This window comes from Phocoena sinus, chromosome 4, assembly GCF_008692025.1.
Source record: "Phocoena sinus isolate mPhoSin1 chromosome 4, mPhoSin1.pri, whole genome shotgun sequence".
NCBI classification, from domain to species: domain Eukaryota; kingdom Metazoa; phylum Chordata; class Mammalia; order Artiodactyla; family Phocoenidae; genus Phocoena; species Phocoena sinus.
Genome location: NC_045766.1, coordinates 119208237 through 119224818, shown reverse-complemented (window position 1 = coordinate 119224818; position 16582 = coordinate 119208237). Strand labels below are relative to the sequence as shown.

Below are 16582 nucleotides of genomic sequence, written 5' to 3'. Positions count from 1 at the left end.
TCTGACAGTGAACCAAGCAAGAGCTCCACTGGACTGCCATTCAGTCTGGTCCCTAGAGGGCACTTTATTTAATCTTTCCTCCAGATTGTCTAAGCAGGATTTTCAGAAAAAAGTGAGCAAATTAGGCTTCTGTCCAGCTCTCACTTTCAAGAGAAACTTCTAATGTTTTCTCCCACAGTGGTCATGACTCACCTGGAAACATGGAAGAGACAAAGAAATTCTCCTCTGGCTCTGAGACAGCCTCGCCAGGCCAGAGGATTAGTCATCCCCACTTCCCTTCAGCAAGCACTGCCCCCATTCTCCCCTACCCCTCATTTTAATCCCTCTCTCCATCCCTGATTTGACTTCAGGGTTTGCTTGGCCATGGTGATGCCCCACGGAGCTAACAAAAGGAGCTACTGTCTCAATGCTTCCCACAGATCTAGGCTGAGGAATAAGATGTGAGGGGTGTGAGGTTTAATGTAAAAGGCCATCCCTCCTGCCCGACAGCCATGGCTGCTGCCTCAGTGTGCCCGGCCAGAGCCTGTTCCTAAGGGACCTCTCTCTCTCTTTCCCTCTCACACACACTCACACACACAGTGCCTGTCCATACCTCTTCTGGGAACATGTGTCAATCGCATTCCTCCCAGCGTACCTGTCCCCCTCAGACAGGGATTTCACAATAAATAATTCTGATAAATATGTATAGTCTGCTTGGTACAGCATGAACTAGTTAAATTTTCATATATATCCTAACTCAGTGCTTCCTGAAGAGCAGTACTTAAAGAAGATATACTCAGGGTTATAATTCCAGGTATGCCTGGGCTAAGAGTTCAGACAAATTATTAAACTTTACTTGCTTTCATATTTATAAAAAAGAAAGGCAACTCCATGTTCGCTGAATGTAGACACAAAAGGCTAGAATTTCCAATGTTACCATATTCCTTTTTCTGGTTCCTTGTTCAGGTTCACTTGCTTTCATACCACAGACATATTCTGAATGAGCTCCATTTAGCATGGAGTGCCCTTTACCAGGACCCCCTTGTGTGCCCCCTTCAGTGATGTTGCCAGAAGACTGCCTTACCAACCAAGACAACCCCTGGAGTTGCCATTGGGGTGCAAAGAAATCTGCATTCTTATTCCTAATCTCTACCTGCTCTGATATTCATTCTTTAGAAAAGTATGCTACTCAGGATGAGTCTGGAACCCAATGGACTTAAGCTCTCTGCTCAGTTTCTAAAACAAAAGGAACGAAAGGTAGAAGTTGAGGTGGGGGGGTGGGACGGTGGGGGAGTTGTCCAGATTAGTTATTTCCAGGGGTATGGCAGGTGATTCCAGCAACCAGCATTTCCTACATAAAGTGGGTGCCCAAGTGTCCCCCAAACCTGGCACCTTAGGTCGCAGGGGAATTTACTGTCACTGAATAGTGATAGACAGTTGAGATTTTCTACATGGCAGCCATTGTACTTTTGGGTAAAGCCTACCATGATAAGATTTTAGAAGTATATTTATGAATGGTACCTTTCAGAGTTTCTCAATTTGCAGCGGTAAAGAGTGCTTGCACATGACCACAGAATCTAGAGGAGGATAACAAACTCTGTGGGCCTTGACTATTTATAAAGCAGTTTATACATATCTCCTAAACTATCCTGGAGAGCTGCATCTTAGTGGCCACCTGTCTAATCTCCTCACTTTAAGGATGAAAAACAGTGATGCTCATGGAGGTTAAAGGACTATCTAAGGTCTAAAGGCCTTACACCAATTCAATATTCCAGCTACCATGTTCCATCTCCTCTGTTCTAAATACTCCAATTATTCATCATAGAAACCTCATTTATTCTTTGGGAAATGCAGTTCGAAAAAGCTTAAGGCACACGTCACAATCGTGAGCTGAATAAGACTGCAAAGAGATTTAATGATAATTATTTTTATGTTTCGAAAATATAGGCTGAGGCCCAGGAAATGAAGAGGTTCTATTTAATTCTCAGGGCAAACCTGAGAACAATGGAAAAGCCTGGATCCCCTAACTCCTGCTTTAGGGTTCTTCCCCCATATCACAGAACTCCTTCGTTTACTTTCAAATGCTTTCATGAACTCCACAAAGAAGTTGGTCGCTTATTTTTCCTATCCAAAGGAAAAACAAAAAGGTAGCTTTATGCTATTAGAGGACATTAGAATTATGTCAAGTATTTTAAATTATTACTCTAAAAACCTAAGCTTTGTCTCACATAAATGCTGCTACTATAGTACTGTGACCACTCACCCTGTTAGTAAGTAACATTATTACAAATAACTTACCAAGAACTGTCAGCTGAATCTTCTTATTTCCAACACCGGGAGCTTTTTTCACTTTGCACTGGTATGTGCCAATATCTGACAACTGTAAATTTGTTACATTTATTGATGCATCACCAGATTTGAGATCAGTACTTGTAAAATGTACTCGTCCCTTGAGATCTTGATAGTAGTCGTCATAAATTTTGTCTCCAGAATATAAAATAATCTAAAAGAAAGCCAAGATATGACAAGGAAGAAACAAACAAGCAAGCAAACTCTCTGTCTCATTAAAGGAGCTCTGGATACACCATGGTACTGTAGGATCCAAAAAAAGAATAAGAACACGGTATCATGAGGAATCTACAAGTATTCAAATCACAGGTTAAGAAAATGGAAAGAAACCACAATACGATCCCTAAGTATGGTCCCACACTGTCATTGTAAATGGGGAAACCAAGACCGCCACATGATTAAGTAATGTAGCCCTCTATCAGAGAGCCATTCGGGGAGACTCCACAAGAGCATGGATTTGTGAATTCTGATACACTCTATTTTCAGCTGCCTCAGAGGATGCAGTATGCCGATCAACTGTATAAAATCAGGTACAAACCACCACTACTGCCCAAAAGGGGTTTATGATAATTTACCCGTGGAACTTAAAAACAAAAAAAGACAACATTTTTTGTCTTAATATACTAAGTTGGAGGCACTCAAAGGTTCCAGACTCTAATAGATAAAATAATAAAATAAACCTGTTAAGATGTGTGTGCCCAGCCAGGTTAACAGGACCTTCCAATTAATCTGTGACTAAGATCAAAGACCTTTCCTAATTCCACTAAGTTTTCTGAACCACTGTTATAGGCATTGATGGAATAACTAAAGGCTAGATTTAGAGGGAAAATAAATTCTGCTAAACTTGACTTGGAAAATAACTTATAACAGTCATCTCTAACTATCACTAAAATTAATTGAACACACTTTATAATTTTTCACTCGCTAATAAAATCCTTCATTCTGGCCATCTGAGACCCAAGAGCCAAAGAGCAGTGGTACCAAAGTCAAATAATAATCAGAAGAGACAACTACAGTCTACATCCTGCAAATAATTTTTTATCTGAGATGTTTATTATGAACAATAAGATCAGAATCAGTGCCATCTGTAGGAATTTCTCCAGGACACGGACTTGGGTTCTTCTATTATCACCTCCCCTACCATGATGACCCCACCCCCAATTCACTAAAGATCTTTTGCTTGTATAAAGTGTCTGCACTGCAGACGCACTCAATACCAGTTTGCTAAGTAAATAAAAGACGCAGTCGAAGGGTCCACAGCTGACTTACTCTATAAAACAAGCCATCACTTTGTTTGTTCCATCTTCTCCCCACACCCAATTGACAACAGCAACACTAAGAACTCCTCAAATGAGATAGTGTCTCTTCCTCTATATTAAACTGTGGACTCTCCAGAGCCACAAAGTTCAGTGCCTCATTTTGCTACACACACGCCTCAGTAGTCTTTCAAGGAGGGCCTGACAAATAAAAAGTGTCTCCAACTGTCAGTCATTTTTGTAAACTAACTTAATGTTTTCCCATGAAAACAGTCTTATAAACAGTAGTTAAGAAACCGGGAAGTAACATTTACCAGGCAATTTTGATTCCTCTTTACAACCCAGCAGCGATGGAGACACTATGAGGAAAGCAGGGGCTGTCACAGACCTACTCTCCCAAAGTCACACAGCTGACATGCAAACCAGATCCATTTGGCCTGCCACTGTATACTGACTGACTTTATAAACATTTCTTTATGACTTACAGGCTTACGAAATGCTAATGCATATTGTATTTCAGAGAATTCTTACCACAACCCTGAGGCAGGTGTACTTGGTCCTATTTTACACAGGAGGAAACAGAGGAGGTAGTACACATTAGTGCAGAGGATAATCAAGTGCGGGCTGGAGGTGGCGGGCAGGGCAGGGTCAGAGAGACTGGGGTTCAGACCCCCAGCTGTGTCTGTTGCCAGCGCCGTGACCCTGGGCATGTTCCTTCAAATCCCTGGGCCTCACTTTCCTCCTCCTCACAGGAAATGATCCTCATTCCGGGATGCTGTTTTAAGGCTTAAAAATAAGTATATATAATTAAAGTATATAAAACTCTGCCCAGCACACAGTAAGTGCACAGTACATGGTAACTGTTTGCTGACTAAAGAGATCACACAGGGAATGATGGAAATTCCTCCAGCCCAGTCCCCCACCGCACTGCCTGCTAGCTTAAAAATATTAAAATAAGGATTTGGCGAGCATTATAATGTAGCTGAGATTCTATGTAGGCATCCTCTTCTGCATCAATCTCTCCCTAGGCCCTTCTTCCTTTTGGTCTTCCTTTACTGTGTTTTAGGTTAGAGGCTAGGCTTTGCCAAATTTGCCAGAATTGCCCAGAAATGGACACTTGAACCCAGTTCCTAGTTTCACACGTGTCTCACAAGTCCTGCAGGCAGCAAGGTTGGGCCTCCCACTCAGCACAGAGGTCCTTGTCTCCTTACATGAACAGAAACGCATGGCTATAGGGCACGCTGGACTTCTTGGTCTTGAGACGTACCTGGTCACAGGGCTTCACCCGTGAGTCTTAAGCCAGAAGCATTTATGACCTGTGCTCTCCATTCATGCATCTTAACCACGGAACCAGAGTCCTGGACTCTAAAGGGGGATGGGCACTGCACTGGCGAGGGAGTCCGGGGTGTGTAGGACCTCAGGTAGAAGCCTGCACTCAGGGTGCTGGCACTGCCATGGAAAGCGGAGAGGGGATGGGGCTCCCCTGGTGGCGCAGTGGTTGAGAGTCCGCCTGCCGATGCAGGGGACACGGGTTTGTGCCCCGGTCCGGGAAGATCCCACATGCCGCGGAGCGGCTGGGCCCGTGAGCCATGGCCGCTGAGCCTGCGCGTCCGGAGCCTGTGCTCCGCAACAGGAGAGGCCACAACGGTGAGAGGCCCACGTACCGCAAAAAAAAAAAAAAAAGAGAGAGGGGATGAAGAGCAAGATGAGAGGGGACAGGGTATCTGGGCTGAGTATACAGGATGAGTCAGGCTCAACTTATTTTGCTTAGGGGGAGAGAAGGAAGTTCTAGTACCAGAATCAGGGCAGAGATATATCCTTGGAGGGGGTGGCCCTAGACATTTACAACTTGGGAAAGCACCTTAAGTTTTTTCTTCACAAATACATCATGGACAGACTGCTTGTATTTGCCAAAAATAGTTAATTACCTAACTGCACCGATTCAGCCATTAAACGGCTGGATAATCCCTTCTTTAATATGGACCATAAGTAAAAACTTCCCTTCCAAATATATTATATATAATATTCCTCCAAATACTCGAACTTCTTTTTCTCTCCCTGGTTTAATACAATTTATTAACACTGATTTTTTAAAATTAAATATATCAGGCAAAGCTAATATGAGGCACTCTAAATTAGTGGAATATTCTGGTACCATTAAAAGGCAAAGCGTGATATGTGTATTTGGAGATGAGGTTGAAATCGTGCCCCCAAAGGGTTAACAGAAACTGGTGACTAACAGGAATTCTTGAGCTTGTCTTAGAGAACAGCAAGTAAAAGCATGGCTTGTTCAAAACCCCTCCACTTGTACCCTACCTTCTCTGACCCAGCTCGCCTTAATTATTTTTTAACTCCTTAACCACCTTTATAGACAATGCTGATGTATGGGTCACACAGTGATGGGGGGGCTTAAGTTGTTTTCCAGGAACTGGGAGTTGGCTTCTGTCCAGTTCAAGCCAGCTAAGGTTGGTTGGGACCACCGACCCTAAAAATGAGTCTGGGCAGGTGTCCATTGAATGGCCTTTTGACGTCAGAGGGCTGAAAACTCCACCCTCAATCATGCTAAGTGTCTCCATTTCTGAACATGAATCTCAAGAAAAAGCATGTAACTAAGATATATCTGCTCAGAACACTGATGACCTCACCTTTTCCTAACTCCAAACACCTTTCCCCATGCCTAAGACCACCCTGCTTCTTTATCTCATAAATATGTCAAGCCCCTTGCCTTCAGGGAGGCAGATCTGAGATTTGTTGTCTCCTCACTTGGCTGCCTTGTGAGTAACTCTTTCTCAGCTGCAAACTCTGGCATCTCAGCTCTTGTCTTTCAGCATTTGTCTTGCTGCAAGTCAGGCAAAGGAACCTGGTTTAATAACAAGGTTATAGGGCAATTTTTCTCCTTTGTGCTACTTTTGGCTTTTCAAGTTTTCTACATTAGGCTCTTATTAATTTGTAATTAGAAAAAATTCTATAATAATACAGTCATCCCGGGGCTTCCCTGGTGGCACAGTGGTTAAGAATCCGCCTGCCAAAGCAGGGGACACGGGTTCGAGCCCTGGTCCGGGAAGATCCCACATGCCGCGGAGCAACTAAGCCCGCGCACCACAACTGCTAAGCCTGAGCTCTAGAGCCCGCGAGCCACAACTACTGAAGCCCGCGTGCCTGGAGCCCGTGCTCCACAACAAGAGAAGCCACCGCAATGAGAAGCCCGCACGCCACAACGAAGAGTAGCCCCCGCTCGCTGCAACTAGAGAAAGCCCGCGCGCAGCAACAAAGACCCAATACAGCCAAAAATAAATTAAAATGAATAAATTAAAGAAAAAGAAACTAGATCTTAATTATAAAAAAAATTAAAATAAAAAAATAATAATACAGACATTCCTCCGTACCCCCGGTGGGGATGGGGGTGGTCCAGGACCTCCTTCCCCCTCCCCTCCTCAGATGCCAAAATCCGCAGATGCTCAGGCCCCTCATACAAGATAGCGTACTTATGAGATGATTTAAAGTATATGCACCCTCCCATATACTTTAACTCATCTCTAGATTACCTACAATACCTAATACAATGTAAATGCTATGTAAATTGTTGCTGACATGTGGGAAATTCAAGTTTTGCTTTCTGGAACTTTCTGGATTTTTTTTTCCCGAATATTTTCAATCCATGAATGGTTGAATCCACAGATGGGGAACCCACAGATATGAAGGGCCAACTGCTGTTTTGATTTTTAAGGAATTCAATGTATAGGATATTTAACTTGCAAAAATATGGAAAGCAGACTGTAATAATACGTACCTTCATTACACTGTTAGACTTGACCCTTATACTGGTAGTGGAATCCTTGTGTGAAATGTAAAAATTCAATTCTACCTAACCTTTCACAAAGCCTAGTTTACCAGGCATCCCCTAACACGTTATGCACATTCCTGCTGCACCGTCATACCCGCTCCATATACGCCTCCCCTGCTCCCTGGCTCACATATACTTCCAAGTCCAGATTTTCAGAACGTTCTCAAGTTCCTCTCCTTCCTTGCAGCCTTCTCTAAGAAGTCTGGTGACCTTTTCTTCCTCTTGAAATCGGAGGTCACTTATTCACTTCACTCCATTACATAAGTGTCCTCAATTTCCACAGCATGTGCCTTCCTCACCTACACCATAAGCTATGACTTTCTTCATAGCTCCCCAGGTCCCCCCACACGTTATCAGCACAGTGACAGACACCGAAGACCAGTTCCCCAGCATCTGCCAAGTAAGCAACACATACCACTTGATCCACCTTCTGATTATCCGCTGGTGATAGCAGCCACTCGATGTCCAGAGGTCCCTGGTCTTCTGGACCGAGGGTAAATTTGCATGGCAAATAGGCAGTTTCCCCTTTGGCCTTTTCAATCATCTGTTCAGGAGTAGTGATACTCAAACTTCTGGTGAAATCTAGAATATGAAACATGTATATCGACTGAGCATCTGCTCTCAGGCTGGCAGCACACTCAGCACACCTCAGCTCTTCAGAGGGAGCACAGGATGTGGGTGAAACAGGATTTTATTTGGGACCACAGTAATGAAATTCCAACTCAGCGGTCCCCAGTTTTTAAGTCTGTGCTTCTGTAGAAATAGAATGACAAATATTAATATCCATCTTATTCAATACAATTTCCTTTCAGAACACTGGGAAGTTCCCAACATTATATGGAATACCAGCATTCTCATATGAATCATAAGAACCTAGTAAAGGATTTCTATTATCCAAGCAGATGTTTAAAACTGAACCTGGCTAGAGTCTCTGAAAGGGCAATTATGTCATACTAATTCAAGGTCATATTAATTCACGCTTCCATGGTGCCAGCGACACACCTGGAACTCCCATCACTGGGGCACATGCTGATGAATTTTGACACATTTCTTGCCAAGCTTCTGTAATTCCAAATTTTTATTAAATTTGATTCAGTAACTTTTATCGAATGCTTAAAAATATTTCTAAGTAATAAATTTTGATGACAATTCAAAAAGAGAAGAAACTGTCAATTTATATATTTTTAAATGTACCAAATAATTGACCTCAATATTATCTTTAAGACATTTCTTACTGTTTGTCCCTTCTTATTTCCCTTCTGAAAAAGTCAGACATATTTATTATATCATTTTTTAAAAGACATCATAAAATTCCATAACCTATCCTCAAATTTGTATTCTATAAAACTTCCACTTAGATCACACTAATGTTGGATGGCAATATTTGAAAACTCTGTAAAAGCAAAAATAGATGTCCTGAGCCCCAAACAAAAATTCCAACATAGTTTCTTCCAACTGAGTTTGTGAGAGATGGCTAAAACCCACTGTAACCCCGTAAGAATTGAAAAAAAAGTCTCCTCCTTGTGGCTAATGACTTACTGTAACAAAATCAGTATCTTTTACATGCAAAATAGATGGAAATTAACTACAAGCAAAATGATGCTATTTCTTACCAATAAGGGAAAAAATACCAAGTTTCATTCACACATAGATCTGTTCACTACTTATGTCTTACAATAAAGATTACAGTTTGAGCAACCAACAACTTAATATAAAATGCAAATTTAGTCTGTAAATGAACTATCACACAAAACTTTTTTTTTCTTTTTTTTACTATTTACACTATAAAAGTTTGAACCACACTAGTCTGTCACTGTATGTTATTCTTGTGATAACCTAACATTTTCTTATAGGTAAAGTCAAATGTGTAACGTATGCAGATCTGAAGTTTCAAATGAATACACTGGTTTCCGTTCAGCAGCTCTACAACGTGGGCCTGACTTTCCGGGCTGGATGATGACCTGGAAGAGGCCCCAAGCACAAAGATTATGATACATGGGGCTTTCCTCTCTCCCCCACTTCCCATACCCCTGCTCACACCATAAAAATAAACACGGAGCAGAATTAAAAGTAAATCCAAGTCCTAATTCTCCATAATGATGTTTTTGTTGCTGGTTTTCAAATGACGCATTCCAACAGAACAAACCAAAATGAAGAATTATATTATTATCCATCACATGAAGCTTTCCATTAGCTCGTAGAAGAGGCTTAATACACACGGACTATCAGTTGTAATGAAATGTTAGTAAGGTTGTAGCCAATAGATTGAGAAGGAAAGAAAAGTCAGGTTACATTCAAGACCATTTATATTCAGGCACCATCCTAGGCTTTTATCACATTTAAGTGCACTCATCAAACAGCAAATTAAAATTGGACACAGACTCTCTGCAGGCCCTCCCCTCAATCAGAGGTGGCCTTGTTTTGGCCAATAGAAAGTAGCCTGAGTACTGCTGAGCCAGTCCCAAGGCTAGGCTTCAAGAGGCGTTGCTGCTCCACATAGAGAGAACCGAGGTGTCAGACCAACAGCTGTAAGTACCCAACCTGCAGCCATCCTAAAACACCAGCCCAGTCCACACCAGCTGCCTGCAGCTCCAGGAGTGACCCTAGACAGGATCATGAACTAATACACGATTGTTCTTTTAAAGCCTCTAAAGTTTGGGTTGGTTTGTTAAACACCAAAGATTGATATGCCATCCAAAACCACTGATTCAGCCCAAATGGACCACTTACCATCCCCCCAGAAGTCCACACTACTCCATTCTCCATTTCACGTGCACATTTCTATTTTAGATGGTATGATTTGATAGGTATCTGTATAATCACAACTATTTCTCCTGATTAATATTCAATCCTCTGAATAAATACTTTCTATCATTTCTAATAAACTCAATTCCATTCCCACCTCATTCACTCAGGCACTCCGCTACCTCTCCAGCCTACAATGATTTTTCCTCTGTCTTCCTAGTAATGCTCACAGTACTTTACTTTCTGCTATCCATTATCACCCATTTGGCACTCAGCGAATACTATCTTCTTTCTTTTTCTTTTTCCTTTTATAAACTCAGGCTCCATGGTTTTTGTCCCATCTTCTAGATATCGATGAGCTTATCTTCCCATACTACCTTGTAATTTTAAGTGAATTTTTTAAATGCATGCCCTGATTCACCATTAGCTCCATCAGGGTCAGCAGAAATTGTGGGTACCTTTATCCTCTGTTGCGTTCCTTGCACATTAGTAGAAAATAACTGGTTACTGGATTATAAGTTTGATGAATTTTAGAGATGTTGAAAAATAGCATTAATCTGCCAGAAGGTCCTAATACTTGAAGATCTCCTGTCTACAGCTCCTACAATTGTCTGCATTTGTCTGGGTATGAATACCATATGTATGATGTAAGATAAGAACAATCTAAGTACAGTCCAGGATGAGAATTCCATTTCAAACAAATCATGGAGCTCAAAAATACGGAGGCAAAAATATATAAGTAAGAATGAGGGCTTCCCTGGTGGCGCAGTGGTTGAGAGTCTGCCTGCCAAGGCAGGGGACACGGGTTCAAGCCCTGGTCTGGGAAGATCCCACGTGCCACGGAGCAGCTGGGCCCGTGAGCTACAAATACTGAGCTCTGCGCGTCTGGAGCCTGTGCTCCGCAGCAAGAGAGGCCGCGACAGTGAGAGGCCCGCGCACCGCGATGAAGAGTGGCCCCCGCTTGCCACAACTAGAGAAAGCCCTCGCACAGAAACGAAGACCCAACACAGCCAAAAATAAATAAATGAATAAATAAATTTATTTAAAAAAAAAAAAAAGAATGAAAATTTGCTATAAAAAAAAACAATTAAAACTTCCTGGTTACTCTGTGCTTCTAGAGCTTTTATTTTATAAAAAAATCAAATGAAAAGTTTAGAGGCATCAATTAGATATCTAAATAAGTAAAAGTTTAAATTCTCCTAATTCATGTTCTCCATACTTATACTACAGTTCATTAGAATGAAATGTAACTTCGTTTTCATGATAGTATCATCCATTCTTTCTTCTTTGATACATAAAAATTACTTTTCTTTTAAAGAGTATCTTAGAAAACAGTTACATGTGTATAAAAATGATCTGGATAGATATCAAACTGTTAGTTATTTTTCACAACTGAGATTTTAAGAAAGGTGAGCTTTATAATGAGATTTCCTTAATATGTATACTGCTAAAAGAAATTTTAAACAGACTCTTAAATGGCTTTCAGCATTTCTTTTTCCAAAAAAATGTTTAAAACATTCAACTGCTCTTCATTGTGTTGCACTAGAAATGAATTAAAATCTCAAGATGGTAGAAAACAGTTATTGGGTTTCCTAGCAACACTGAAGGGGCCTCTCTGCACGAGGGCATAGTTTTTCAAGCACTGATGTATGCATCAGTCACAAATTGTAGAAGACAAAAGGCAGACAATTGGTCTCAGGCAGTGTCTCTGGATATTCTTAACACTGCCCAATTCTATTTATGCAGCAAATTGAGTGATAATTTAACTTGCAAACTACTTGTAAGTTCAAACATGGTCTCAAAACTAAGTCAAATAACAAATCTTCTTATAATTTTATTCAAAACATATTCGGAATGTGATGAAATACGCAGCACATGATCAAGTACTTGGAGGGTCCTGTTAATAAGTGCTCAGCACTGGATTATGTAAATAAACAGACTGAATCATGTCCCTTTTTGGCAGTGACTGAAATAACATCTCCCAGTTTTCTGCTTGCTTTTTCTAATCTCCAAATTCCAAATCACTTTGAGTCTGTGGAAACCTCTCTTCTGCCCAGTCTGACTTCTATCTGAGCATCAAAATGACATGAATTCATCAGAGTATTTTTCAGCTTGATGTTGTCATCTTCTGCCAAGGACTTCGATCTGTTTCCACCATCAGAAAGGAGCAGAACTGGAGAGCATGGCAGGCAGTACTCCTCTAGAAGACAGGCAACGTTTGCAACTGAAAACCCGCCTATTTCTTTCATTTCTTTTCAAGTTTAAGGTACATGTTAACCTGGATGTCTTCAGCTATCTTTTCCTTCTGTCAATCTTAAAATCATAGGAAGTTGGAACGTGCTCATGAAACTTACAGTGATTAAAAAAAAATGAAGTAAATGTGTGAGAATTTTCGATAATGTTTTGACTGAAGAAAGTCTTAAAGAAAACTAGAGAACACAAACAGAGAACACAAAAGCTATGAAGAAAAACACATAAATTAACTATATTATAAATCTTAGGTTAAAAAAATCACCATTTAGCTTTCAACAAAACTTGCTGAACAAAGGATGGTTTTCTGCTATTCTATCACTGAGGAAAATGAGACAAAAGGAAGGATCTGAAACATGTTTTCCACATATTTATCTATACAAGCAAGACACTAAATGTGGAGTCTGACCAAAGATGGCATATGCACAGGGATCTTTCAAGCAGTGACGAGTGAGGTGTTTTCACCTGGGTGGAGAGAGGGGCTCCTACATAAGCTGTCTAGAGATCTAAGCAATCAATGAAATGCTTCATTACAACAGAATCAAATGGCATTCAAGAAATTCTGGATGCCCAAGGTAAGCAGGTCACGATACACTGGGGACAGCACAGGAAAGCAAACTCACAGGCCCAGGTACCTTTGTATAAGACAATGGAAACAGAAAGAGCCAAGCTAGGCAAAAGTGTTGGAAATATTGCAGCACCCATGGAGGGCGAGTCCAACTTACTGGACCAACACTACAGGAGGCCTGTGAAATACAAACACGCAAACCCACTTTGAGGAATTGAGGCTGAACTCACAAGACCTAATACGTGCAAGCATGTATCTGAAAACAACCCCAATGTCCAACAAAAGGCAGCATCCGAAAACAACCTAGATGCCTAATAACAGGCAGCAGAATTAGGGTAAGAAATCCAAGCCCTCCTACCTGAGACAAAGAACTAGAGCAAACACACTAGGCCAGAACGAGCCCGCTCCAGCCAAAGGACCTGACTAAAATATGGCTTTCAGGTAGTAAATCGACTCCCACTTATATTAATGGAAGTTCGACTAAACACTGCCACCACCAGGTTTAATTCCACTTACCTGACAGCAAAGGTAGTTATCTAATCAAATTAGATCTTTCAAAAAGAATATGACCTTTAACATACACGTTTAATAATAAATATACAAGTATAATAATACTCTGGGGGGAGTGTGCCAGCGACTGAATCGTGTCCCATCATAGTTCTTTGGGAAGCCTTAACGAATCCCCCATGTGACTGTGTTGGGGACAGGAGGTGATTATGTTACATTCGGTCGAAGGGCGGAGCCCTAATTCGATAAGAATTGGTACCTCCTTAATGTAACTTTGATGTTCTGATTTATAATACATATATATTTGGTCTGTGTCCCAGTGCCTGGCACAGAGCTCCTAGGAGCGATCAAGGTGTCTTTTGTTATGATAACGGGACTTTTAGAGAATGCCTAAGGAACGTAAGGATGGGCTCGTTGCCAGGGGAGGTGATCATGTGATGAGAGGATTAGAACTACCAATCCCACCCCCAACCCTGGGGGGGAGGGGGGAGGGGCTGGAGATTAAGTTCATTCACCAGCAGCCAATGATTTGATCCATCATGCCTCTGTAATGAAGACTATAAAAACCCAAGAGGACAGTATTAGGATAGAACGGGGTTGTTAAACACATGGAGATGCTCAGAGAGCAGGGAAGCACCAAGACTCTCCCCATACCCTGCCCTAGGCATCTTCCATTTGGCTGTATATCCTTTTTATAATAAACTGATGATCTAGTAAGTAAAAATTTCTCTGAGTTCTGTGAGCCGCTCTAGTAAATTGAGCTAAGGAGAGGGTGGTGGGAACCCCAGATCTATAGCGGGCTGGTCAGAAGCATAGCTGACAACCTGAACGCGCAACTGGCGTCTGAAGTGTGTGTGCGCGTGAGGGGGGGTGGCAAGCTCGCAGGACCGAGCCCTTATGAACCTGTGGGTCTGACGCTACCTCCGGGTGGATGATGTCAGAACACCCAGCTGGTGTCAAAGTATTCCTTGGTGGATGTGGGGAGAGGGCCCCCCCCCCACAGACAGCAGAATTGGTGTCAAATTAAAATATCCCAGATGCAACCATTTTTCTCTATATCCAGGCCACTACCATCTCTCCCACAGGCTGAGCCTGCTGTCTTCCCTGCACCCACTCTACCTCATTCTGATCACCTCCATGCTTCACCTATGTGCTCTGAACAGCTGTTTCTGAAACTATACCACTGCCATGTCTGAACACCCCTGGCAGCCCCTCCCTGGTTCAGACACCTTTATCCTCCTCAAGGCCCTTGGTGAGCTGGCGCCTCCCCACCTCTGGCTGCTCAGCACCCACACTCTCCCCCCGGGCCTCAGCACTGAGCACCCACACGCTTTATAACACTGCCTCCCTTGCTCCATCCCACCTTTTGGACTCACTTCTATTACTTTGGTCTCGGCTCAGGCACTTCCCCAGAAAGCATTCTTTCTTTGTGCCCAAATACGGACTGAATCCAATGGACTCCTCAGCCAGCTGATAAGGCCTCCATCACAAGTACTTACCCTGTTTTACTGAGGTTGCTTCTTCACTGTGTGTCCTTCCTACCCTGTACCCACAGTGAATATTTCGCATTTGATTTAGAAGCCAAATCTTCTTGATTATCATTGATTGCCTAGCAAAATTTCTGGTGCTCAGCTTAAAAAAAAAAAAAAAAAGGAAAAGGAAAACTCACAGGCACAAGTAGTACCTTTGTGTAAGAGAAGGGAAACTGAGGATCTACCAGAAATGAAAGATGTTTCATTTCAAAATAGTGGGGAAAAATTAACAAGATGTAATGTGGCTAAAAGTAGGTGAAAATACGTTAAGGCTTTTCTCTATTAAAGATGGAACCACAACAATGAAAGTATCCTGGTCTGTAGCCAATCACAGAAGGAAAGCAAAGAAATCAGAGGAAGCACCAAGGGGAAAAAGATGAGTTAAGCGCACACTTGCGGAGCACCTGTGTTTGTGCACGTTTCCCTCGTCTGAAAGGCCCAGTTTCTCCCACTGAAAGCACCTGTAGCCATTCAAAGTACCTCTCACCTGTGACCTCCTCTGAAGTTTTCCCAGATCCCCACAGGCAGTGTTAATTGCTTCCTAGTCTCAATTACACAACCCGCACCTCTACTGAAGGTAGTTGTTCACATGTCCCTATCCTTAAGCACATACTTTCACTTGCTTAACAGAGGGCCAGGGTTTCATCTCTGGAGGGCATGTTCCAAGCCTTAATTCAACAAGACCCCAGACCTGCCTTGGATGAAACTGCTCAGTTCCAGTGGAGGGCGGGAGCTCAGAGCAGAGGGAAGGTGAAGGAGCTATGTGAAAGAGGAGTGGTGATGGGAGAGAGGACCATGAAACCTTTCGGGGAAAAGTATGGGAAGGAGAGCCACGGGAAGACTGTGCATCCAGGGGAGTAAAGGAAAGGAACAGTGAAGTCACTGGAGATACATGGAGCTCAGAGGGAGCTGAACAAGCCTGGTCGTATGCTAACAGGAGCAAAGACAGATGCTTATTACTTTAATATTCACATTACAAGAAATGTTAGCAAATGTGGTAAGAAATTAATGTGTACGCAACTTTATGTTTAGTTAAATATATATATATTAAAGCAGCCTACCTGATCAGTCACTCATTTTTTAAAATATTTACCTATTTATTTATTTGGCTGCACCAGGTCTTAGTTGCAGCATGCAAACTCTTAGTTGCAGCACATGGGATCTAGTTCCCTGACCACGGATCCGAACCCAGGTCCCATGCATTGGGAGCATGGAGTCTTAGCCACTGGACCATCAGGGAAATCCCTAAGTATAGTTATATTAACATGAAAGAAATATGACATTAAGAAAAACTTTTATTCATGAATATTCTAAAATCACAACTAGGAATGAAGAAAAGTTGCTTGTCTATCTGTCTCTAGAACAGCATGAAGCAAAATGAGAAAAATGTTACACAACAATGTGTGGTTTCTCAGAAAATGTGGAGTTGGACTTCCCTGGTGGTGCAGTGGTTAAGAATCCGTCTGCCAATTCAGGGGACATGGGTTCGATCCCTGATCCGGGAAGATTCCACACGCCGCAGAGCAGCTAAGCCTGTGCACCACATGTACTG

At 42.1% G+C, this 16582-nt stretch overlaps 1 protein-coding gene across 2 annotated transcripts in view; it reads right to left on the bottom strand.

The window, feature by feature from the left end:
* CXADR (CXADR Ig-like cell adhesion molecule) overlaps window positions 1-16582 on the bottom strand; it is a 73090-nt gene that overhangs the window by 33788 nt on the left and 22720 nt on the right. For both annotated transcript variants that reach the window (XM_032630955.1, XM_032630954.1), the window contains exons 2-3: window positions 7844-8010; window positions 2278-2482 (exon numbers count right to left, since the gene is read on the bottom strand). In XM_032630955.1, the coding sequence (XP_032486846.1) occupies window positions 2278-2482; window positions 7844-8010 (372 nt within the window). The remainder of the gene's footprint in view (window positions 1-2277; window positions 2483-7843; window positions 8011-16582) is intronic.